The 24751-nt window shown below is 40.7% G+C and overlaps 2 protein-coding genes across 2 annotated transcripts in view; one reads left to right on the forward strand and one right to left on the reverse strand.

Moving 5' to 3' along the window:
* ITGB8 (integrin subunit beta 8) overlaps positions 1-21048 on the reverse strand; it is an 80502-nt gene extending 59454 nt beyond the window's left edge. Inside the window, 1 exon segment of the mRNA NM_001265993.1 lies at positions 20219-21048. Within this exon segment, the coding sequence (NP_001252922.1) occupies positions 20219-20345 (127 nt within the window). The 5' untranslated portion in view covers positions 20346-21048.
* On the forward strand, positions 20378-23857 carry LOC106997497 (uncharacterized). The gene is made up of 3 exons (XM_015133902.3): positions 20378-20502; positions 20892-22787; positions 23301-23857. Exon 2 carries the CDS (start codon positions 21000-21002, stop codon positions 21351-21353), a length of 354 nt encoding a protein of 117 aa, XP_014989388.3. The 5' UTR covers positions 20378-20502; positions 20892-20999; the 3' UTR covers positions 21354-22787; positions 23301-23857.
* The last annotated feature ends 894 nt before the right edge of the window (positions 23858-24751 follow it).

Below are 24751 nucleotides of genomic sequence, written 5' to 3' on the forward strand. Positions count from 1 at the left end.
AAGGATCAAAGTCTCAAGATTCAAGGAGGGCCCCCAAGGCCCCTCAGTGGCAAATTCTGGTTAAAGCTGCATTTGTCTAACTTGGAAAAGCAATTATTAGTCATGTGCTTTGTGTCTTGTTTTCACTGGAAATTTTCCATACATTCCAACTGTCCTGTTTATGAGGCACACTCCCTTTCTATAAAAGCCAAAATATTCACCGGTTTCCCACTCTGTTCCTCTAAATAATGTTTTCAGTCTAACACACTAGAGTTTCAGGGGTTCGTCCTATTTTCATTTTCACTTGGCAGGTATTTCACTTGGCAGGTATGGGTTTCCTTTCTCCAACTAAAAAAAAAAAAGCACTCTGCTATTCATGTCCAAACTTCAAATGACATGATTAAGGTGTTTTAAAAAAATGCCCAAGGATATTAGGAATACATTTTCTACAATGTATCTTTTAAACTTAAAGTCATATTGCAGGTGTGAACTTGATTAGGGTAGCAAAGCAACACTCTATATTGTAAGAAATTTAGTGCTAAGTAAAAAACATATACTGGTAAATTAGAATCCAACATGAATTTTAGGTCACTTAGGATTTGGTTTTCCTGTAATCACATTTCAAAATTCAAGAATGTATTTAATATGTTTTGACTCTGCACTTGAAAATTAAATCTATATATACAGTACAATAAAATTAGAGAAAATTTAAAAAAACAAGTATCTGTGTATTACACTGTGTTGGCCCTATGCCAAGCACTTTATATAAATGATCTACTTGAAGCTTCATAAAGTTCCCATGAGGAAAGTTCTGCTATGCCCATTTTACAGATGGAAAACTACAGCTTAGAGAGGCTGTCTCACCTAAAGTCACCGAAGTGGTAAATACAGAGATCAAGTTTGAACCCAGTACTGATGACAGAACCTTTTCTTGTAAACACTGTCTTAGGTAGAATAGAGAATAACATAAAAAAGAGAATTTTCCCAAAGCATGACTGAAAACCCCTGGCTAATTAGTACTATTATTAGTTCTTAAGTGATGAGTCAACAGTAATCTCCAGTACCTCCAGATAATTCTTTAATATAAGTAGTATGTCATTACTTTTCTTATCATCGGTGCTAAGGTAATCCTATTTTCCCGCTCTAAAGATAAGAATGTTAGATTCTCCCTAGTAAGATTATTTTCCATCCTTGGAGTCAGAGACTCTCCTAAATACTTTGGTACCCTTTTCAAAATTCATTTTTTTTTCTATGCACAGGGAAACTGAGTTTTAGCATGAAAAAGCCCCAGCCTGAACACCTCACTGAGAGCATAAAGCAGATTGGCTGGCACTTGTTCAGCAGAGGGGAGAGCTGTCCTTTTACAACCATGTTTCCCCAGGCTCTTGCCAGGGGACAGCTCTGAGCTGCATGCTAATTAGGCAGTAGCATAGGAAGTGGTGTTCGCAGTCGCTGTTTCCATTTGTGAATTTCTAGCTCTGTCTTGAAAGCCAAATCTGGAACAGAGGAGAAGGCAACTTGTTCTTCTCCTAACCCTGCCTATTCGCTGGCCTCCGCTTCATAAACTAACTTTGCTGAAGCTTTGCTTCCTCGTTGATGATGTAGGAAAAATGTTCCCCTCGTTATGTGCTGTGTTCCTCCACTGAGCTGTGAAAACATTTTGAAAAGTAGAGTGCAACTTACAGTGACATGATTGGCGGAGAACATTTGCTTTATAGTATGTACAGTTCTGTGAGTTTATGGGACTGTCTTAAGATACAATTTATAATAGGAAAGATTTATTTTAAAAGTCACCAAAGACCGGGCACGGTGGCTCACGCCTGTAATCCCAGCACTTTGGGAGGCCGAGGCGGGCAGATTACCTGAGGTGAGGAGTTCAAGACCAGCCTGACCAACATGGCGAAACCCTGTCTCTACTAAAAATACAAAAATTAGCCGGGCATCGTGGCGGGCACCTGTAATCTCAGCTACTCAGGAGGCTGAGGCAGGAGAATCATTTGAACCTGGGAGGCAGAGGTTGCAGTGATCTGAGATCACGCCATTGAACTCTAGCCTGGGCGACAAGAGTGAAACTCCATCTCAAAACAACAGCAACAACAACAACAACAACAACAACAACTTCAATAAAGGGAATTGTTTTTGTTTTTGCTTTTTAAAAAAGGGCCACCAAAATCCCTATACATTAGATAAAACAGTTGCCCAATAATGCACACTGATTATTCCCTGTTTTATGTTTTGGCACTGTCAGTAAAGAGGCATGAGCAAAACTTTAGTGGGTGGAAGGGTTCTGTATGTTGATGGTAGTGGTACATAGCTGCAGAGGTCTATACATCTGGCAAAACTCATCCACTGACATTTTAAATAAATGCAGTTTATTGATGTAAATTATATCAATAAAGTTTATTTACAATTAGCACTGTAAATTAACTTAGATGGATTATTTGTTAGATAAAAGACAGCCAGTGCACAGTAAAGGAATATTTCTTTCTTTCCTGCCAGTATGTAGCAAAACATTAAACTACAGTATATGATTTTTAGAAAAAAAGCCAGTGACAGCTTATGTTTTTATTTTGTTGTTGTTGTTGTTGATTACAGATTAGATAGTGGTTAATTAAAGTTGTTTATCCCTATACGGCATATATGGCATTTGATTTACATATCCTCTTATATTCAGATTAATTTATTTTAATGCTTCTTCATATGGATTGAACTTGTTTGTGAGATAATAAAAAAATCTTTTCAAATTCAAAACTTATTTGTTATATTCTGCTTGCAATTTCTTGCCAACTGTCGGCAGCCTAAGAAATTTAACGGAGTAGGTAGTGATACCAATGTAAGATTAAGTATCCTGGTAATTAGTACTGTTAGGTTGGTGCTAAAGTAACTGCGGTTTTGGCCATTGAAAGTAATGTCAAAAACCGCAATTACTTTAGCACCAAGCTAATATTATGATCAATAGTAATACTAATATAGCTTGAACTACACATCAATATTACACTTTATATCCTGTTCTCTAAAGTAAATTCTCTTCTATCCTCAGTGCCAAATGTGACTCTAAATATTTGTCTTTTCTAAAATTCATTTTATTTTGGAGACTCAGACAAAAAGGAACTCTGAATTATCATAAAATATGTTAACTGTATCTTATAGGATAGATAATCTTCCATAGTACTTTAATATCTTATAATTTTCAATTAACATTTGTTCAGTTTAATATCATTGGTAGAAATTTGAAAACATATAGCACAGTAGAAGTGATAAATTCAGAAAATTTAATATTGATACTGTATTATGAACCATAGTCCATATTGTCCTATAAAATTCTTATTCCATATTCTCCATATTTCCCCAAATGGTCCAGTTACTGTTTCTCCTTCATCAAAAGTCAGCTTTATGCAGAGTTCATCATTCCTTGGGGAAGTGTTCAAACAGTGCTTTGGAAATATATTCTCCTTGTTCCCACTGGCTACTTATGAGATTCTCCCCAACTTCCATCTTGTAACACTTATCAATCTCTATTCTTTCAAAGGTCACAGCTCTTATTTTTATGCTCCCCCATCTTTGTTATCAGCACTAGAAACAGCTAAATTTACAATGTATTCATCACCTTGCTCAAGGTTTTTCTGTCTTACCCAAGACACCCCCCACACCTCACTACCTCCACCATGGACAGAGCCATTAGGACTCTCTGGGGCCACGAGCTGCAGCAGGAAATTCTCATGAGCTATAGAGGAGCCACTGGATAACGGAACCATGAATGAGTTCTTATGTATGAAAAACCAAAGAGAAGCAGAATAAATAACAAATTCAAGAGGAGCCAGAGGAGGAGACAGAAAGCAGGCTACTGGTTCAGGAACTCTGAAACATGGAGTTGAAAGTGAACAGGAGGTCAGACACAAATGGGATGATGCATCCTAAGCAATATTTGCTTATCTGAGGCTGCCTTATGGGACACTGCCAGAAGCCTATTAAGAATTGGGTTCCCTCCAAATTTCTTTCTCACCTCATCTAGTTCCTAGACCCTGCTTTCATTAATTTCTTGTTGACTTTCCATCATATGTTTTCACTTTCACTGTTCTAATTCTTTCTCATGAAATCCATAAGAACTCATACCAAGTCCTCTCATTTAAGATATGACCCTAACTTTACCTTTGTATTATCAAGAAAATCTAAATAATATTCCTTCTTCTCAAGTCAAAATTGTCTTTGTTCTCTTATTAGAAAAATATCTCTCCTCATTACCAAGATCATTTCCTCTAGCTCTCTAGTTAATAGATCACTCAAAGGCAAATAATAATTCTTAATTACATTTAGCAACTAGCACTCAGCAATGTTTAAATTTCCTCTGTCTTTCAACAGTAAGTGGGCACTCTATCACTTCTCTCATTCTCAAGCAACTCTCAAGACTGTTATGTCTTTGGCTATCTTCACATTGCTCACTCAACTCTACAGCCTGATGACTCTATGAACTAACAGATTCCAAGCCTCACTTCCTTGAACATGACCACCAAATTGGTACCTTCAGTTCCAAACTCTCACCCAAGCTTCTGTCTTGAACTTTCAACTATCTGCAGGGCAACCCACCCAGATTCCTGCCACAACTTCAAAATCTTCGAATCTCAAACATTATGTTCCTCTTCCTGACTTGAATGATCTGTTCCATTAATTACATTATTTTCCCATCTATTCTGATTTAAATCTTTGTGGTCAACCTTGACTCCTCTCTATACCACAGCCTCAACAACCTGTCAGTCACCAAGACTTTTTGCTTTTACTTTAGTGTCTTTAGTATTTATTGCTCCCTCTTTTCATTCCCATGGATCCATCCTAGTTGAGGCCCTCCTTATTGATCATTTGCTTTAATGTAACAATGTTCTCAGAGTCTCTTACAAACACCATTTACCACTAAAACTCACTAAATACATTACCAGTTTCTTTCACTGATACAGTGTGATCACATTACTACCCTACTAAACAATCGAATCAAAATAAAACAAAACAAAACGCCTGGAATTATTTCCACCACATGAGTACTCAAGTGTCTCAGTCCATTCAGGCTGCTATAACAAAATACCTTAGACTGGATAATTTACAGACAGCAGAATTTATTTCTCACAGTTTTGGAATCTGGCAAGACCAAGACAAAGGCAGCAACAGATGGGGTGGTATGGTGAGGGTGCCTTCCTCATAGGTGTCACCTTCTTGCTGTGTCTTCATATGGCAGAAGGGACAGACGAGTTCCCACAGGCCTTTTTCATAAGTGCACTAATACAATTCGCCAGGGATCTATCTTCATGACCAAGTCATTTCCCAAAGGCCCCGTCTTTAATGTCATTACATTGATGATTACATTTCAATACATGAATTTTGGAGAAGCAAAAACGTTTAGACCACAGCATAAAGTTCTAACAAATCTACCTGCCATTAACTCCAAGGTGCTCTCTTTTGCTTTTCCCCTAATGCCCTATGTCATGGTCAATGTACATACCTTCTCTCTGCCTGCAGCGCCCCCTTCAGGTATAATCCTCAGGTGTTGTATATTTCTTAGGTAATCACTTTAATCATCTGGAGTCAAGAGTGTCTCAAGACGCCCAAAAAAAGTCCATGTTGCTTTCGACAGGAGATGGGGTGGAGTGAATGCCTCACATCAAAACTAAGTCAGGCTTCCTTAGACCTTGTCTCTTCCTTCCATAAGAATCAAGAGCAAATCTCAGAACCTCCCCTTGCCCCTCAACCACTCACAGTATCATCACCACTATCTACCTTGAGATCCCAAAGACTAATCTCACTTATCCATGTTTATTGCACCAGTTTCTACAAGAAGCCCAAGACTCCCAGATTCACCCTCATTCCCGCAACACATTCTAATCCCTAGAAGGCTCTGCACAATCCCTCTTTTCTCCTTATCTCCTACTCCTTTACAACTCCAGAAACCCATCCCCTGTGCCCTCTGAAATTCACAGTCCATTTCCAGAAGGAATGCCCATATCCCAGTCCCTTATCTGAATGTCCCCTTTACCATCTTGCTTGAACAGAAACCTGGCTCTCCCCTGAGAACTCGTCTTCCCCTGACCACAAGAGTAATGGCTGATGTTTCTCCCAGAATCCAAATATCCTTGAGCTTGGAGATGTGTAAGCGTCTTCTTGAGTCCTCACTGCTATTCACAGGCACTTCTTCCTCTCTATCCCCTAGTCATCCCACCCTGAGCTTTGACACTTGCAGCTTACATTATATCACCCACTATCCTGAATTGTTGCAGGCATTCACTGACATTTACCAACCACAGGGAGATGCTGTCTCATTTTTGGAAAATGTTGCCTCCTTGCTTGCTATAATTTTCTCCAACAGTACTCCTATGTCAATTCCTGACAATTTTTGTATATACACACATCATCTTTGCAATACAAGATGCATCAGCTCCTTATTCTCTTCTCCTCCAATTATTTTGTCCTCCACCCTGATTTGGCTACTTTGCTTCCATGTTAAGAACTTTAGACCTTGTAATTACCAGTAACTGCAACTTCTCTACAATTCCAGTTTCACATAACACCCTGTCTGACCACCACCTCTTGTCTTACAAGCTAATTCACTCTGCCTAGGCTCCAGATACCAAAAATCTGCCACTACCAGTCTTTCAATCCTCCCACACATTAAAAATATCTCACATTGTTTCATAGCCTCTCATTTCTCTACCCTTTCTCCAGTTACCCACAAGGCTAACTCTCTTACTGCCTTGAGGGCTTGGCTCAAACAGTGGTCTTTTTTTAATGAGGCCTACCTCATCTAATCTACTTGAAATGGCAACTCTGTCCTCCCCCAACCCTGCTCCACTTTTTCCCATAGTATTTACCACCTTTGAACATACTAGATAATTATGTATAACTACATTTTAAAAAATATTTTGTCCGTCCTCCCCCAAAATATAAGACTTATGAGAACAAGAACTTTTGTCCTTTAGTTTCATAATGTTTTCATACTTTGAATGGTACTTGCCATACACTTGTTGAAAAATATTTATTAAATAATTAGCACATATTCAATTTTAGCTAAAATTAAAGAATTTATTGGATTATAATGTCAATATCCTACTAGAAAGTTATATATTATTGAGGCAGATGATATATTGTTCATATTTCCCTCCCTGAGGCCCTGGGACTTGGCTCAGATAGCACCTTCTCGGTGAGACCTTCCCTAATTATCCTACTTAAGATCATACCTCCATCTCCAGTACTCTTGACTACCCATCTGGGTTTCTTTCTCTCTACAGAAGGTGCTAGATACTTAGTGCTGTCTGGTGTGCTACACATTCTATTTCTTTAATATGTCAAATGTCTGTTTCTCTAAATTAGAACAAAAGCTCCATGAGAGCAGATCTTTTTGTTTGGTTCTCTGCCATATCCCTGAGGCTTAGAGCAATACCAGGCACAGTGTAAGAGCTCAGTAGGTATTCACTGAAGGAGAGGATGAATGGGTGTCTCCCCTGCCTTGCCCAAAACATCCTATGTGCTCTCTCTTTCTTTCTGTTTACTTCTGTGACATTCGGGTAACTTTCTTCCGATGTTGTCCCTTCTCTTGGTCAACTCTGGAGCTCAGCTCAGGGTGCGTCTCCCTGGGGAAGCTTTGTCCTCCTACTGCACTTGCTCCTCTGGCCATTCTGCACTGCTCTCTGCACACACACAAAGCACTATTGTTTCCCACAGGTTGTCCCTGAATTTTGCCATTGTGATATCCTCGCTCTACTCATTTAAAAAATTAATACTGGCACTTCTGTTTTTCCTGTCTTTACACACACATTTAAAAGTTTCTTCTAATAGCTAAAAACAATGCAAATAATTATATGTACTATTGGAGACACAGTATGGATTTTGCTTTGTGCTGATGCGTTTTAAGACCATCTCGCAAAATACACTATGCCTAGAAAAGGTGGACCATATGTATTATAAAATCTAAATAGCTGGAACCTTCAATTAATCAGGGGACTAGATTTTAATTCCCTCCTAAAAAATGAGAAAAACTGAAACTAAGTATTAATCTTTAGAAAAGACTGCAATGTTCTGTCTTGCATCAGAACACATTTGACCTATTTCCTGTCTGAATCAGAAGCCTAAAGCTCTACAGCACTAATGGCCCAAACCACCCACCTCTGCCCCACAGCACCATCTCGTATTGTATGCCCACACAGCTCCTCAGGCTCAGCCACCCCATCTCCTTGACACCTTACATCCTCTCTGTCCCCATAGCAACTAGTCCAATGTGAAATGCACTGAGCAGGTGCTCAAGCAATGAATTCATTTATTGATTAAATGGTAATGGTGAAAATTTGCAAATCTGATCAAAGGATAACTGCAAGGCTTTTTTCAAATATCAAAGAAAGTTTAAATGATGTACTTACCAAGAAAGGAAAATGTACACACACTTGTTGAAAAGATGTTCAAAGGCAAGAGTCAGAATATAAATGGCCATAGAATTTAACTACTTAAAACATCACCTTTCATAGGCACTCTAGGTGACCAAGATTTTCCTATAACGAATTTTTACCTGCTCATAGGTAGCTGTGTTAGTATTATCAAAAGCTACTTGATTAGAGGAAGAGAATGGGCCAAGATTTAGTCAAAAGAGAAAGGACATTATCATCTGGGAGTGGAGAGCAGAAAACTCCTCTTCTTAAGGAATTTTGAGGTAGTAATTTTGATGGCTTCTCCATCCCTGAATTTTTTTGTTATTATTTAATACTTGCAATTAAGTCATGGCATTGTGCAGTGTTTTAGGGATAGGGCACCTGCATATGTTCCTGTTGTAGAATAACAGCACAACCTGACATAAGACAGAACTTAACGGCAGTGCTATCAAATGGAACAGGCAGGGTGCAGCAGGCAGCAGATAACAGGACGATGTCACCTCAAGGGAGAGTGGGAGGGCCAGAGAAAACTTCCTTAAGGAATTTCCCGGGCCATTTTATTACATGATTGCATCTTTATTCTGTCTGGTTCCCAAATATACGTCATCTGTTAAAAACCACACAGTATTGTTAGGTTACTACTGAGAGTCAGCCCAGGCAGCCAGATCAATAAAAACTGGCCAAACGGCAGCAAACCTGTTCAAAGACATGAAATTATCTGCCAATATCCAACTTCCTAGGTCTAAACTTTGATGTCTGAGCCCCTCTGTTTCCTACTTAGCTTTCCCTTGGACCTCAGATTTCTTTTGTCTTCTAACACTTAATACCTTTCAGGTTCAACGCTGCCATATCTACTAAGACCCACAAGCTGCCTTTCAAAATGTACAACCAATTTGTATTTGAATGGGAAATACAGGAGCTACACCCTCACCATGACTGAGGGAATAGGATGTCTCTGCACCTTGTCAGACCCACATTGCATATCCATTGATTATGCAGAGGCAGCTAAGTTAATCTGTTTCTTCTGGCCTGGAAGGCTCTGCACTATTCCCAAACAAATGACAACCAAACTCCAAACTTTGTATTTCTAGGTTTCTGTGATCTCACATGCAGTGTGAGTATCTGTGGCCATTGATTCCTTGGCTCCTGAACAACCCTAAAGAGCCCGGATTCCCACCACCTTTCACTTTTGCACACCAACAACTCAGAAAAAAAATTTTTAAAAATGAATGAAAAATCTTTTACCAAATGTGCCATGGGTATAGAAGTTGTTGGTAAAGCCCTCTCAGATTCTGTAATTTCCAGTCAGTCTCCCAGTGTTTATGTGGTACCTCTTGTGATCTTTTGGATGGAAGAGTCTACCGTATATCTAGGCAACATCCAACAACCTGGTCTCGTGTAACCAACTCATTTAGACCATCCTGGACCACTTACTGTACAGCATCCTCAGAGGCCTAGAAAGGTGCGTTTGCCCTTTTAAGGGTAATGTTTTTGGGAATCCAAATTCCGCCTAGGAAATTCATGTATAAGAGTGCCACTAGGCTGGAGAGGTAAGCTCCAAAACATTGAGGTAATTCAATATTTCTTTGGACTTTCAGGGTATTTAGTTCCTTGATTGTCGATGAAGAGCCCTAACAAAGATCCTCAAGTGGACTGACCAGTTAGTGGGTCCTCTGACACTAGGGCAGCTTTGTATTGTACAACTTGGAGGCCAATTCTGGCATCCTCTGGAGCTTGATGTTCTTTTGTATCATGCTAGAAGCATTTAGTTTGTTCAAAGGGCCAAGAATACTTTGGTTCTGCATGTGGGCTTTTTTTTTTTTTCTTAAGATTAATCCCAAAGGAATTGAAAATTATGCAGTATAGGAGAAAATATCATATACCATCTGGGCAGTCTTTGAGAAGTTTGCCCTGTGAGAAGGAGGAGTGTAACATCCAGTGATCGTTCTGGCTGACCCAACATTTCTACCCCCCCCAGTAGAAAGCAGTCAGAAGTAACATATCTTTTTATTTTTAGCTCAAACATATCCCTAGGAGGCAGAATTTGTCCAAAAAGCCCTGATGTCTGACTTCATAATGCCCAAAAGTCAATCTCTGCCCAGACAAGTCTATAACCAGATAATCCATCCTCAAGCAACAGTGAGTTCTGGCATCAGTGCTATGCTGACCCCCAAGTAGCCAACTGTCAGCCCCAGACAGCCCTAGAAGGGTGGTCTAGGCCCAATCTCCAGCTGGCTATGCTGTCTTAAGTGGGCCACAGGCACGTGCTGAAGATCCCCCTTCCCTTCTGCCATGTGATCACAATCCCATCAGATGTTACAAAGTATCATGTGGCCTTGGACACCTTCTTCACAAGGCCTCAAACATGCTATATCTTCTAAACTAAAGACTGGTAGTAATGCCATTTAGTTCTCATATTTTCAGTATCAACCTGAGGTCAGGCTCTCTGATTATATACATTGGCCCTCACCTTAGGGCCCTTGTTCCAGCTGGTAGTGACTGACACGCTCAACAAAAGGGACCTTTTTAACCAAAACCAAGGATGCCTGAAAGTGACTCCCTTCTTCAATGTTTCTTTTCTTTTCTCAGTGCTGCCACTGTCCAGATGAATTTTCTTGGAAATTGGGCCCCGTCTGTCATTTCTAGAGCGTTTTATTTTGTACTTCATGATCCACTTGTCTTCAATTCCCCATAAAAATCCAAACCAAATGCACAAAAAGACAATGGAGCAATACCTTGGGAGGTATGGTTTGTACTAAGAAAGAGACCAGCCAGTCATTTTGCTGCCAACAATACAGTTCAGATACAATAGTGTCTTTGTTTCCAACTAGAACAGCCAGTTCTACAGCAAGTCCTGGCTACCCCAAAACTTCTTTGCATCCTTTGTTCTATTGCAGTCAATGAATACCTTACATGACTAAGCCTACCCCGCCTGGCCTCTTTGCACCTCTCCAGCAGGCAATTAGAGAAGACATTCCCTATTTGATACTCCTTAATATAAATCCTGTCAATCCAGTCCTTGTAGAATTTTGAATTTTCCTTTTAATTATTTTCTTTGTTTGACCTCATAATATTCTAATGATCCTTTAAAGCATAGTGGTAATCCCTCATTCCATAAGGATGAAGCTTTTCACGCAGCCCCCTTCCCTACCTAGTACCTGTAACGGTTAGTAAGAAATTATCCTAAATATATGGTCCTTACTAAAATCAGAAAAAAAAAAATGCCTTTACCTGGGAAGCTGTTTGTTGTTCAATTCCAAGGAAAGAACCCTTGTACCACATGTACACATGAAACAGCAGTACTTTTAACTGTGGCTTCATTTACTATTGGCAGATCTTGAAATATCAACCCGTTTTATCCTAAAAGGAAGTTGAGTCCAAAACCATGGAAAACACCAAAACATTCCTGGCCCAAATCCACCGCACATCTCACATACCTAATAAGATATATTTGGTACAATTTTTCAGAGCTGGAATATTTTTAGCTTTTCATCCTCCTGTCTTCATCAGCAGTCCTTCTCTCCACTTCCAAACTTGGTCTGTTCCATGAACTTTGACTTGAACTAGCCCTTGACAGCTACTCTGCTTTCTTACCTTGTACTATCACGAGACTGTACAATTTTTGGCAATCCTCTAGAATAAACAAACTATACCAACATTTATCTGGAATAGCAACAGATTCTGTCCTTAACAAATGTAACAGTATTTGTTGATTACAAAAAAAGCAAAACAACAATAAAATACCTGGCAGAGACGGCGCATGCCTAAAACCATTCCAGCAGTGATGGTTGGCTCGTTGATGAGGTCAGCATGAAAGGCCACTTTATAAGACCTTATATGCTGCTTTATAAAATGAACTTTTATATTTTATTTTATTTTATTTTAGACAAAGTCTCACTTTTTCTCTCCTAGGCTGGAGTACAGTGGCGTGATCTCGGCTCACTGCAACCTCGGCCTTCTGGGTTCGGGCGATTCGCCTGCCTCAGCCTCCTGAGTAGCTGGGATTACAGGTGCCCGCCACCATGCCTGGCTAATTTTTGTATTTTTAGTAGAGACGGGGTTTCACCATATTGGCCAGGCTGGTCTCGAACTCCTAACTTCAGGTGATCCACCCACCTTGGTCTCCAAAGTGCTGTTATTACAGGTGTGAGCCACTGCTCTTGGCCTAAAAATGAACATTTAGTACTTTGGATAATAGCACTCAAAATAGAAGCATCTTTAAAAATCATCTTAAAAGTATATATCTGATAAGAACACTTTAACAATGCAATTTTAAGTTGATAATCTTATTTTTGTTTCCTAAACTAATATTAGTTAAGGACTTTTTTCAATAACTGCAGGAAGATAATTTAAATATATCTGTTTAATATTAGTAGCTTCCTAGCAAGAGTTGATCTTAGCACTTTTGTTTAAAGTTGGGTCTGTTTTAATTAAATTATAAAATCCCAATGGAAACCATTCTGACTTTCAATACATTTTTTTGGTGTGTAAATCAAATAATTTACTTACTGTGAAAGATGAAATAAGGTCACATTAAGATTGACTTTAAGTTGAAAAATAGTCCTTTTACTCCTTGAATGTAGTATGGCACTGCTTTTTCTATATAGTCATTCATTTATAGATATTAAATATCAAATACATGCTAGCTGAATAATTTGACCAAATTAGGTCATTCGCATCAGTAAAAATGTTCTTTCCTAAGTTGTTTTTTTTTTTTTTGAGATGAAGTCTCGCTCTGTTGCCAGGTTGGAGTACAATGGTGCAATCTCAGCTCACTGCAACCTCTACCTCACGGGTTCAAACAACTCTCCTGCCTCAGCCTCCTGAGTAGCTGGGATTACAGGTGTGCACAACCACACAGCTAATTTTTGTATTTTTAGTGGAGACAGGGTTTCACCATGTTGGCCAGGCTGGTCTCAAACTCCTGACCTCGTGATCCGCCCGCCTCTGCCTCTAAAAGTGCTGGGATTACAGGTGTGAGCCACTGTGCTCGGCCTTCTAAAATATTTTTTTAAATAATAGTGGGAAATAAGTAAAACTAAATTAACACTATGCATACATTTGACTCTCATTATAACATGATTTGCAAGAGAGTAAAATTTTGTATAATCTGTACACATCTCGAAGATTACCAAAAGGGATTTAGTTACTAAAATATAAAGGCACTTTGACATGAGGTAGTCAAGACTACCAGACTACCTTATGCAATGGTCTCTGGTGCTTTCTTTGTCTCCTCCCAAATAATATTTATTTGTTTGTTATTTATGTATCTATTTTTGAGATGCAGTCTCGCTCTGTTGCCCAGGCTCTGTTGCCCAGGCTGGAGTGCCGTGGCATGATCTTGGCTCACTGCAACCTCCTGGGATCCAGCAATTCTTGTGCCTCAGTCTGTCAAGAATCTCGGACTGTACAGGTGCGCACTGCCATGCCCGGCTAATTTTTGTATTTTTAGTAAAGATGGGGTTTCACCATGTTGGCCAGGCTGGTCTCGAACTCCTGACATCAAGTGATCCTCCCACCTCAGCCTCCCAAAGTGATGGGATTACAGGTGTGAGCCACTGCACCCGGCCGCCAGTAATATTTAAACTAGTAGACAAGTCTGCCCCTAACTTTGTCAGGGCCAACAGCAAGAGCACAAATAGCAGTGAGCATAACAGACTAAATATTTAACAGCTACAAACCAGGCAAAGAAACCCACAGGTAAAACAAGTTCTATCTTCCTTCCTTGATAAATATATATGCATAATGACCTGGAAGGCTAGGTCTGAATTTGGAATATTCACCTCCAGATTTCTGATTAGGAACCGGGCAGTGTGTGAAGTGTTGCCTCTCCGGCCATGATCTTCCCCTCTTTTCTCCCACCTCTAGATTTGTTCTGCAGCACAGGTAGCCTGTCGTTTACCTACATGCACACTTCAGCTTGCATGTCCAAGCTCTGTTTACTTCTCCTGTGTCAGTGTCCTTGGCCATCTTCACCTAGGATTTGGCACAGGGGTGACTCAGTTTACCTCCAGATGGCAGGCCATAAAAGTAGCCTGAGGCTGTTTAGGCTAAGAATTCTGGAGATGATCTAGAGGGGGTGACAGACGCTATTTGAGCAAGCCCCATGGACTCCCTGCCCATGGTTGAGGTCATGGTCTGAGGACAGCTAGAGCTGAACCTTCCAAGGTTCAAGGTAGGGACTCCTCTCACCTTTGAAAAGCAATCTATATGTTTATAATTATGATTCAGAATGCTGACTCAAACCACACAGATCAGAATTCTGGGACCATTATTTATTAGTTAAGAGATCTTGAAGAAGTTATTCAATGCCTCTTTAATTAGTTTGCTTACCTATACAATGGGAATAACAGTATATAACTAAGAGGGTTGTAAGCATTAAATAATATATTTTCATATAATGTGTCTAGGAGGGTGCCTGGCCTACAGTAAATAATACACAAAACTTAACTATTGTTATTTTTTAACTCCAGAACTCAGTATAGTGCCTGTCATAAAGCTGTATGTGCTTTAAGAAAGTCTGAATGAATAGTAATTAAAGCAGTTAGAATAGCTTGGGTTTTTTTATTAATTTTTAAAGTACTTAGTTGAAAACTACTACAAATTCCAGTTTTCATAATCTAAATCAAAATCAATTTTAAAGTTGATACCAAGGGTAAAGAATTAGGATCACTTTTTATATTTTATTATCAACAATAGAAATAATTGTCACAGAAAGTTTGAAAACAAGACAGACTTTGAAAAATAAGATTAAAGAGTACTAAGTCTCAGCTTTTAATCTTTGCTAATGATTTGCCCAGAAGGTCAAGAGACTGCTTTCTGGTATGGGCTGGGAAAACAGAAACAAGTGTCCTTTATGGTGTAACCCACTTTTAAAAGAAAACTTTATTTCTCTAAGTTCAAATTCTAGTGAGGCTTAGAACTGATTAGGGAGAATTTGCTTAGCTGCCCAATTTTAGATTGCTCACTATTATCCTCAAGTTATCCATGGGGTCATTTACCCCAGATACTTTGTGAAGACCTACTGTGTACCAAGCACTGGACACACAAAAATATAAGCAGCTTCTCCCCTCAAGGAGGTCACACGTGGGTGTGTCCATAGCAACGCTGGGAGGAAGTTGTATGAGGAGCCTGAAGACAATGGGGGAGCTAGGGAAAAGTTCTGAGTAGAAAGGGTGGACAAAGGTTTGAAATGATGAAGACTGCTTAGGAAGCTCATATTATGAAGCATAATTCAGGCTTTCTCTACTACGTTCAAATCCCATCTCTCCTACTTACTAGACAGGTGACATTGGGCAAGTTACTTATCCCCTCTGCTCCTGTTTCTTTGCTTCAAAAATAGGGACCTCTCTCACAGTGTTATTATGAAGACTGGACAAGAAAATGGAGTTTGGTTTTGAATGCGTTAGGGTTTTTGCCTTTAGGCATGTAGTGGAGACGTGGTTCTCACAATTGCTGCACCTTCTGGAGATCAGATAACAGGTCAGGATTAGAGATAAATACTCTGGAGGTGTCAGTGTAGAAATGGTATTTAAGACCCAAGACTGGGCCGGGCGTGGTGTCTCACGCCCGTAATCCCAGCACTTTGGGAGGCCGAGGCAGGCAGATCCCGAAGTCAGGAGATCAAGACCATCCTGGCTAACACGGTGAAACCCCGTCTCTACTAAAAATACAAAAAATTTGCCGGGTGTCATGGCGGGCGCCTGCAGTCCCAGCTACTTGGGAGGCTGAGGCAGGAGAATGGCCTGAACCCGGGAGGCGGAGCTTGCAGTGAGCCTTCTCAAGAAAAAAAAAAAAGAAAAAAAAGACCCAAGACTAGATCAGAGAAGTTCTTAGAAGTGAGTTCTGAACCACTCCTACATTTGGAGGTTAAGAAATGAGGAAGAATCAACATCAGAGGTGGAGAAGGAGCTTAAACCAAGAGAGCGTGGGTCCAAGAAGCCAACAAAACTATTTTCAAGGAGGGCAAGGTCAACAGTGTCAAGTCACCAACAAATGATACATCAAGCAGGATGGAGATTAAGAATTGGACATCAGATATGGCAATGTGGAGGTTACCCTGATCTTATGAAAGTGGACTGCAGAGGTGATAAAGAAAGCCTGCTCACAATGGATTCAAAGAGAAGATGAGGAGAAGAATCGGAGACAAGAGTTATGGACAACTCTTTCAAGGACTTATAGCAAAAGGAGAGTGAAAAATAAGAGATAAAAAGATTTTGCCACATATATGGATATTGCTTTAAATTATACAGTAGATAGGAGAAAAGCTAATCATGCAAGGATGGGTGGATCCTTAAAACTGAAACTTTATAAGGTGTACCTGCTGTGATTTCATTGGAATAAAACAATTAACATTTCTCTGGGGAAGCAGATTTACTCATGTTGTTTTTCCCTCCTCATACACATGCATATCAAAAAGCTATTATGTATCCATACTTTCTAAATAAAAATATTTTTAATAGAACTATTGAAAAGTAAATGGTTGAAACTGTGTCTTTGCCATTCCTTGTGTCCTTCTCTTCTGCAATTGATCCCTTTAAACATTGTGACCATTCTTGTTGCCCTAAGTTTCAGTTTTTTAAAAAATTCATCTTTAAGATTAGCTACAGTGTGTTCCTCCTCCCATAAAATTTTTATTTACTGAAATATTTTAAAATAAAATGACATGAAAATTTTCTTTCAAAATATTTAGTTGGGAGAAGGGGATGAATTGGGTACTGGTAGGAGCAGAGATGACAGAAGTTGGGTTTGAGTTGATGGTTAGTGAAGCTGGGTGATGAGTATATAGCGGTCCCTTGTACCATTCTCTCTAATTCTGTATGCATTTGAAAATTTCCATTATACCATGTTAAAAACTTTAAAAAATCATAGGGTTAATACCATGTTTAACCAAAAAGAATCCATTAAGTAGTGAGATTTCAGATAATTTGGTAACAAGAGAATAAGTTATTTTGGGGCACAGGAATTTTTCTGGAATTTTCCAAACCATATCAGCTACTTTGCTGTCAGCTTTAGAGGGCAAACATGTATGATTTTTAATTTATCAGAAAGTGTCTCCATTGCTTCAAGATGAATTAATTTGGGTGCTTATTATGCAAATAATTTAGAAGGATGAATTTTTTGTTAATTATACCTTGGTTCTTTTAAATATCCAATCACTTTAGGTAAGCATAAAGAATTCTGGGAACACTTATGCTATGCAACGTTTTGAGGGGAAGTAATGCTACGGTCACAGAATAATGTTAATCTAGTTGGTTGTTGTTGAAAAGAATAAATAATTGATAGTTGAATTAACAGAAGGTGAAATTTCATTATAATAATAGTTACCACTTTTTAAAAAGAAACTGTGATATCTGAAATTTGTTACACTTATATTGCTATATAAAAATGTAGGTAATGAAAGTTCTTTATCTTTTAAAATAAGTAAATGTGGAAACAATGTTGCTACATTAACTCTTCAAATATTAATCACTAGATATACTTTATGTTTTCTGGTTATTTATTAACCATTTTATAGTGCTATTATTTCTCTAGCTATGGGTAATTTCCACCAGAGATAGTTAAAAAACAAACTGCAATAATTTTTTCTACATCAGAAATCTTTGGATTTGATTAATAACATCTCCCACTGCTCACTATATATTTGTTATTAAAAATAAACTATGTGTTCGAGACCTGTAAACTCTGCTTTAAAAATTAAACTCAAAGTTATGCTGGTCTTATGCAGCTTCTGGTCTCTTTTGTATGGCTTTATTGCCCTCAACATTTTCCTCGTGTAAACTACTGAGCAAGGGAACAAGATTTCCTTTGTAACTGATACCTAAATTTCTATTCTGCTTTAAGCATCTAATTTGCATTGTAAAGACATATAATTTGAGACTTGTAGCTATATCACAAAAGTACAGCAGTTTATGCTGATCTCTAATTTTCTGAGTTATACTGGCTATAATTTACATTTTTTGCATGTTTTTAACTGCCATGCAAATCAGTATACATCAGAAACCTTTGTATATTGACAGAGACTGGGAAAAGGATGCCTTGTTCTGATTTCAGATAAGCATTCCCTTTTCAGGTCTGCAGGTGCAAGGAGGCCCATTCATAATATTTCCTTCAAATCAGTTTTAGACGCTGGGTAGAAATACAATGCTTTTTCACAAGAGCCTGACTAATGTTTATAAGCACAGTTAATGTTTTTTTTTAAAATGTACTATAAATAGTAAATTTTAGAGGCAAGTGAGACTTTTTCCTTTGTCTATACATTGGGAACAAAATATACTGTTATAACACAAATTTTGGTCATTTTACTAGTGTGTGTGTGTGTTTGCTAAATCTAGAAAAGGACTTTATTACTTATTGAAACAGGATGAAATTATGCTTTGTGGAAAATTTGTTGCAACAAATGCATGCTTCTTCCATTTAAGAGATAACTGATAATGAATGTTACTTTTTCCTTTGCCTTTTCACTATTTTGAAATCAACAAACAAGCCAAAAAATAACCACAAGATCAAGAGATTTACTCTAATTTCTCCATTTCAGATAACTGAGCAAATCTCCCTGAAACAAATATTAGAAAACTATATATGCAACAATTTACTAAAGACAGCTGGATGTTTCCAAATGTTTTTATATATATATAGAGAGAGAGAGAGCCTACTTATAAGGTTATGACTTGGCTGCTTTAATTAGCTTCAGGCAAAAACTTGGCACATCAAAGTATAGGAGTAAATTTTAACCTACAAAACAATTACAACTATTAATTCAACTCTCCTTGAGCCTGAGAGGTCAGAGAAAGGATCTAATATAATTTAAGGACTTGGTGACCAAACAGACAAAAAGTGAAATTAAAAAAAAAAAAAAAAAGAAAGTATGACAATAGTCACTGCATTGGCAAAAATAAATGTTGGGTCTATATTGAAAACCATTAAGAACTCATTCTAAACTCATGATTCGTCCTATTACTTAGTTGTATAATTTTCCAACAATCCAATCCGGTATACCACCTTACATTTGATTTTGTCTCATAAATCAAAAGTCCTGAAACACCTTCTCATGTACTATTTGACTTGAACTTCCCTTTGTGATTTAGAGAAGGCAGGTATTATTAACCTCGTTTTACAGACGAGGACAATGAATTTCATAAAGAGTTAACCTCTCCACATCAAGGTAGCTCTGACATAAATGGTTTGCCTGGACAGAAAGCTGTCAATCCTGGTCCAGAGTTCTTTCTGCTTCTCTGTACCAGAGATGGATCTCTGTGAGGGATCAATTAGATAGTATTTTTTTTAAGCTGAAAGGATGGTGACTTAAAGCATGAATATCCCTCCAGTGTGGGTGACTCATTCAGATTGAGCACTAATGATAGTAGAAACTCGTATGCTGTCCTTTTCTGGACTCAAAAATTGAAGACTACTCCCATTATAACCAACTTATCTACAGCCTCGAGTTAAAGGCAAGTTAGTCGTTAGTGGACCCAAATGTTAGAAAGATGGGGAGAATATTCTGTACAGACGATGCCCTTAAGAATGGACCAGGGCCCCTAAATGACTTCTGTAAACAGGACACCCTGTCTTCCAAAATTCCTTTCTGTTAGGGCTTCCTCAACACCTAGGAGTAACACACAGTGCCTCCTCTGATAATTAGTCCTTGCTGTCGCTCCAGGGCAGAAATGCTTGACACCTGGCCTAGAGGCCATCTGTGCTAGAGGACGCTGCCACGCACCCGCCCTCTTGAAGTTCTCTGATGACCGCAACTTACCTGGCCGGGATGCTCTGGCTGGGCAGCTCTTCGTGCCAGCCCAAGACCTTTGAGGAAAAGAAGAAAACAAAACAAAACAACTTACCACCTTGGCCCAGTCCAAGAACAAGTGAAAGTACCCAGGCTGCCCAGAGGAACGAGGCGGGACCTCGCCGGTCGTTTTGCAGGCAGACAAATGCAGCGGTAAAAAAAGCCAGGGCCGAGCCGCACATAATGCAAAACAGCCCGCCCCGCGCCCGCCGCCTGGCTGCTTTCCGGACGCGCGCTCGCGCCTCCCAGGCGCACCTCGGGGCCCGCGGGCCGAGTGTCGCTAGGACGTTTTCCGCAGGCCTAGCAGGCTGACCCCGCGGCTCGGAGCAAGCGGTGCAGGTAAGCGGGCCCGGGCACCGCTCGGCATCTCAGGGCCCCTGCGGCCCTCCCGGCTTGGCACGGTGGGTCCCGCGGTCTCCGCGAGAAGCACCTCCTTCGACGGCCAAGGGCCCCGGCGGCGATTGGAGAGAGGGCTCTGCAAGGGCTCCGCAGCCTGGTCCGGGACAAAGAAAAGAGCTTTTGTTTCTCTCCAGCCGGTGGGGCTTCTGCTGCATAAATCAGCTTAGCGAAGAGCCAAACACAATCAAACCCAAACAAAGCCCAAAGCTGGGGGGGAAACCACCCTAATGTACATTCACTGGGTGATGCTGGATCTGTGGGAGGGGACGCCGGCGAGGTCGAGGGGAAAAAAGTCGATGGCGCATCAATCAGCGCAGTTTCTTCCACAGGTGGGCAGGGAGGCCAACTTCACTAGCTGCAGCTTTGCAGCCTTGCCTGCGGAGCAGCGGGCAAAGACAAGTCGGCAGCGTCCTGGCTGGCGAGGGAGGAAGCTCGGGATGCCAGCAACAGGGGGAGGCGACTCTGGGAGCTCCCTAGAAGCACCCGCCGACTCCCGCAGGCACAGAGCGAGGCATCGCCGCTCCCTGCCTGGCGGGGAGTGGGGCCCGCGGCTGCGAGCGCAGGAGGGGAGGTTCCGCTGGGTGCCGGAGCCCGGCTACGCGGGGCGGGGGCTGCTTGCCCTTGTCCTGTCGGCCCCAGTGCGCGGCTCAGGCGTCCCGCAGTCCAGAGCCCGAGTTGCTGGCGCGCTCTGGGGTGCACACGGCGAGGATGCAAGAGAGGCGAGGGCGGCGATGGGCGGGAGAGGGGTGGTCCTGCTCTGGCCCCCCGGGGGGCTTCAGACCTGCGGGTAGCCCGGTATACTCAGGGCAGAGAGTTGCTAGGAAACCTCCCCACGCTACCGGAGCGCCTCGGCTCGGCTGCCCGCAGGCGCGGCTGCAGCCCGGGCAGGAGCAGCAGTAACAGCTCGGAGCAGCGTGGGCGGGACATTGGTGAGGCATGAAGTCACCACGGCCCACACTCGCTCTTTGTTTTGCTCACTCCAGCTCTTTTTTTCCCCCCTTGGCTCTGATAGTTGCCATTCCCATCGTTCACAAGAACTCCTGAAGCGTAGCCGCGCAACAGGAATGGCACGCCTAGTTCCCTTCTCCCTCCTCCCCCGAATCCTTGCACCCCAACGCTCGCGGGGGTGGTGGGAGACTCGCTCAGCGCCAGCAGCAGCTGCGAGCAAACCCCAATCTCTCACCCCCGCGCTGCTCGCCGCTTTGTTCGGAGATACTCACTGCCCCGCAGCTGCTGCATACAAAGTGGAGTCAAAGGACCGCCCCTGCCCCCAACGCCCTCTACTCAGCACTTTGCTTGCAGTTAGGAGCTCGTCCTCTGCCCCACTACAAGGCTGCCCCGGTCTCCCTAGCCTTTGGAGAGTTGGACCAGTCTGCAGGGGCTGTTCCCGGAGCGACTGGCCGAGATTTCTCGCTGCTCCTTCCCTACTCAAAACCTTAACCCTGGGCTGGACAGCCCTGTTTTTCCCCAGCGTCTGGTGGTGGCTCTGGGCTTTTGCAAGTTACAGTGGGTCTTTTGATCTTAAGCGTCACCTTCCCAGTAAACGGAACAAAGAAGTTACAGACAGCAGCTAAGTGGGGAGAGGGGAGCTAAGGAGAGAAGGTGGGAGGCGTTTCTGCCTGCTTGCAGCTCAGAAATTTAGGTGCAAGTAGGATGCGGGTGTTATGCTGGGCAACTGTCCGGGAAGCAGCGCGCCTCCTCGGGTCCTGTCATTACCACTCTAAGTCGAGGGAGGGAACTCAGTCCCCCGCATTGGAAACGAGGCAGTGTTTCCAGTTCAACACTGTGATGGTTCTCTTTTCCCTCTAGGGGCAGGAGTGATTCCCAGTCCAGAAGTTTGACCTCTTATTTTAATACAACACCCGCCTCTTACAGGCAACAGACCAGTCCAGCCAGGTCAACGTGAAATATGCGGGAGTTTCCCCCCTTCTTATTTAATAGTTTCCGTCTCCTTATTTGTAGTTAAAAAAAAAAAAAAAAGGTAGGAGGCGTGCTCTCTCTCTCTTTTTCTTTCTGTTGACTGAGTGAATGGAAAGTACCTGGTTCATAAACCACAACATCGAAACTCCCCCTTTCAGGTGTGGACTGCACAGCGAGGTGCACAGAATTAGTTAAGCAAACCAGGAACCCAGCTAGAAAATTAAACGCGCCCTGGATCTACAAAGCAGGTCCCTTCGAGAGACCAAAGCCGTGATCCCAACCTTAGCAACATAATTCTACCACAGGTGATGTACTCTAAATAAATAGAAATAAATCCAGCTCCGCTTTAATTTTTATTTTCTTAGTTCCAAGTTTGAACAGTTATAGTTTTGTTTTTTGGTTGTCCTAAAGGAAAGACCTACACATTAGTTAGGAAGGGTGTGAGGACTTGAAAATTTGAACACAAAAGTATCATAGTCAATATCTGATTAGTGACTCTTCCATTGGGCAGCCTGTGTGTTTTCCAGGGGTTATGACACAGACCTACTGAATGCAGCCACCCTTGAGATGTGCAGTGCTCCAGTTAAAAAAAAAATTAAATCCCTCATTCCTGTAAGGATTGACGCAAAGTTTACGTCAGTACACTTTAAAGTGTCTATCACATCACCATTCCATGATATTCTAAAATACAACTCCTGATGCTGGGTTGTAAGTGGCAGTTACAGTAACAAATAACATATAAATGTATGCAAACAAGAAAGGATGTAACTTTATGAAATTGATGAGGTATGCACTAATTTTTGTAACTATATTTTTAGGTGTTGATATATTATATATACTAATCCAGAAAAACCATGTAGCAAGAGGAATAAAATGAAGTTCAGAAGTCTGTTTCGGGAAATTTTGAAGCCCTTTAGAAAGAAAGATTTCTACATTTTGTTACGTGAAATTCATGCAAATATATGTCAGGTGCCAGTGCTATGGAGTTGTTGAAGAAGAAGCACAATACCATTTATTACCACTTCTCAGTTGTAAAGAAGCTGTAACTCTGGTTGTTGAAATAAAATAAAATGAAACATCCTAGATGTGAGACTGACCCCTGCCAGTTATTTACAAAAAAGTTATCTGCACATTTTGGGCTGTAAACATAAAAGTTAATTCTCCTGAAAGACTGCAAATCATCTTTAGGGTTTTCTTAAAGTAAATACAACTAGTGACCCAGGAACAAAAAGTTTACTTGTTTCCAATAAATGTCACTGATCACCACAACTCATCCTTTTTCCTATAAGGAAATGTACAGCACATTTTAAAGAAATGCAGTATTGTTATCTTCGTCGTATTACCTGAAGAATTCTAATAAAGGAAAATTGTTTCAGAAGATGGTGACTTAATTAATTTGTTTTTCTATCATGTTTGGCTATCTTGCTTTGAAATTTCTGACAGCTAATTTTTCATCATTTGTGGTAATGAGAGGAAACGAAATTCACAGATAGTCTAAAAATAACATTTTAGTTATTCATTCCAGGCTTCCTATCATTAGAGTCTTTGAGCTGAGTTACTAAAAGGTCATAAAATGAGATGACTTAAATTTCTTCCCTACTCCTTTAACCTTGATTTCTCACTAAGTCAGTTTATGGTAAGAATGAATAAGCTATAGATAGGTAGCAGGAGTGAGGGAGACATTCAGACTGTTTTTTAAGAAAGGATCTTGCTATCTCACTATGTTGCCCAAACTGGCCTTGACCTCCTGGTTCAAGCTTGAACTCAAGCTATCCTCCCACCTCAACCTTCTGTGTAGCTGGGATTATAGGTGTAAGACACCACATACAGCTGTGGCTATTAACATGTTAACTAGATTTGACCAAATTATTGATCTCACAGTGGCACGTACAGACACATTTGAAATTTAGTGTGTTTAAAATGTTTGAAGTTGGGATCAGAGCCATTCAGTATGTTTTGGGTGGATATTCACAAGTTATCTATGAGCTTGTCTGAGACATCTCAGAAGATGATTAATGGTCAGACCAGTGAGATATATTGTTGTGACTATGACCTCTGGCTTCTTCTAATGATAAAGTACATAAGTTACTTGAAGATATTTTTCACTGAATTGTTAATAAGACAGTGTTTCTCATACTGTAGACTGAAGACTGCATACAACACAATCCCCCATAGAGTAATTCTGAGTTCTAATTCCTTGTCTCTACTCCAGGAGATTCTGAATTAGTAGATCTTGTATGGTGCTCAGCAATCTGCATTATACCAAGGC

Source organism: Macaca mulatta, chromosome 3 (assembly GCF_049350105.2).
Source record: "Macaca mulatta isolate MMU2019108-1 chromosome 3, T2T-MMU8v2.0, whole genome shotgun sequence".
In the NCBI taxonomy this organism is placed as follows: domain Eukaryota; kingdom Metazoa; phylum Chordata; class Mammalia; order Primates; family Cercopithecidae; genus Macaca; species Macaca mulatta.

What these genes read in the sequence shown, in the direction of transcription:
- LOC106997497 (XM_015133902.3), top strand. Translation starts at nt 21,000, where the DNA reads ATGCCAGCAACAGGGGGAGGCGACTCTGGGAGCTCCCTAGAAGCACCC.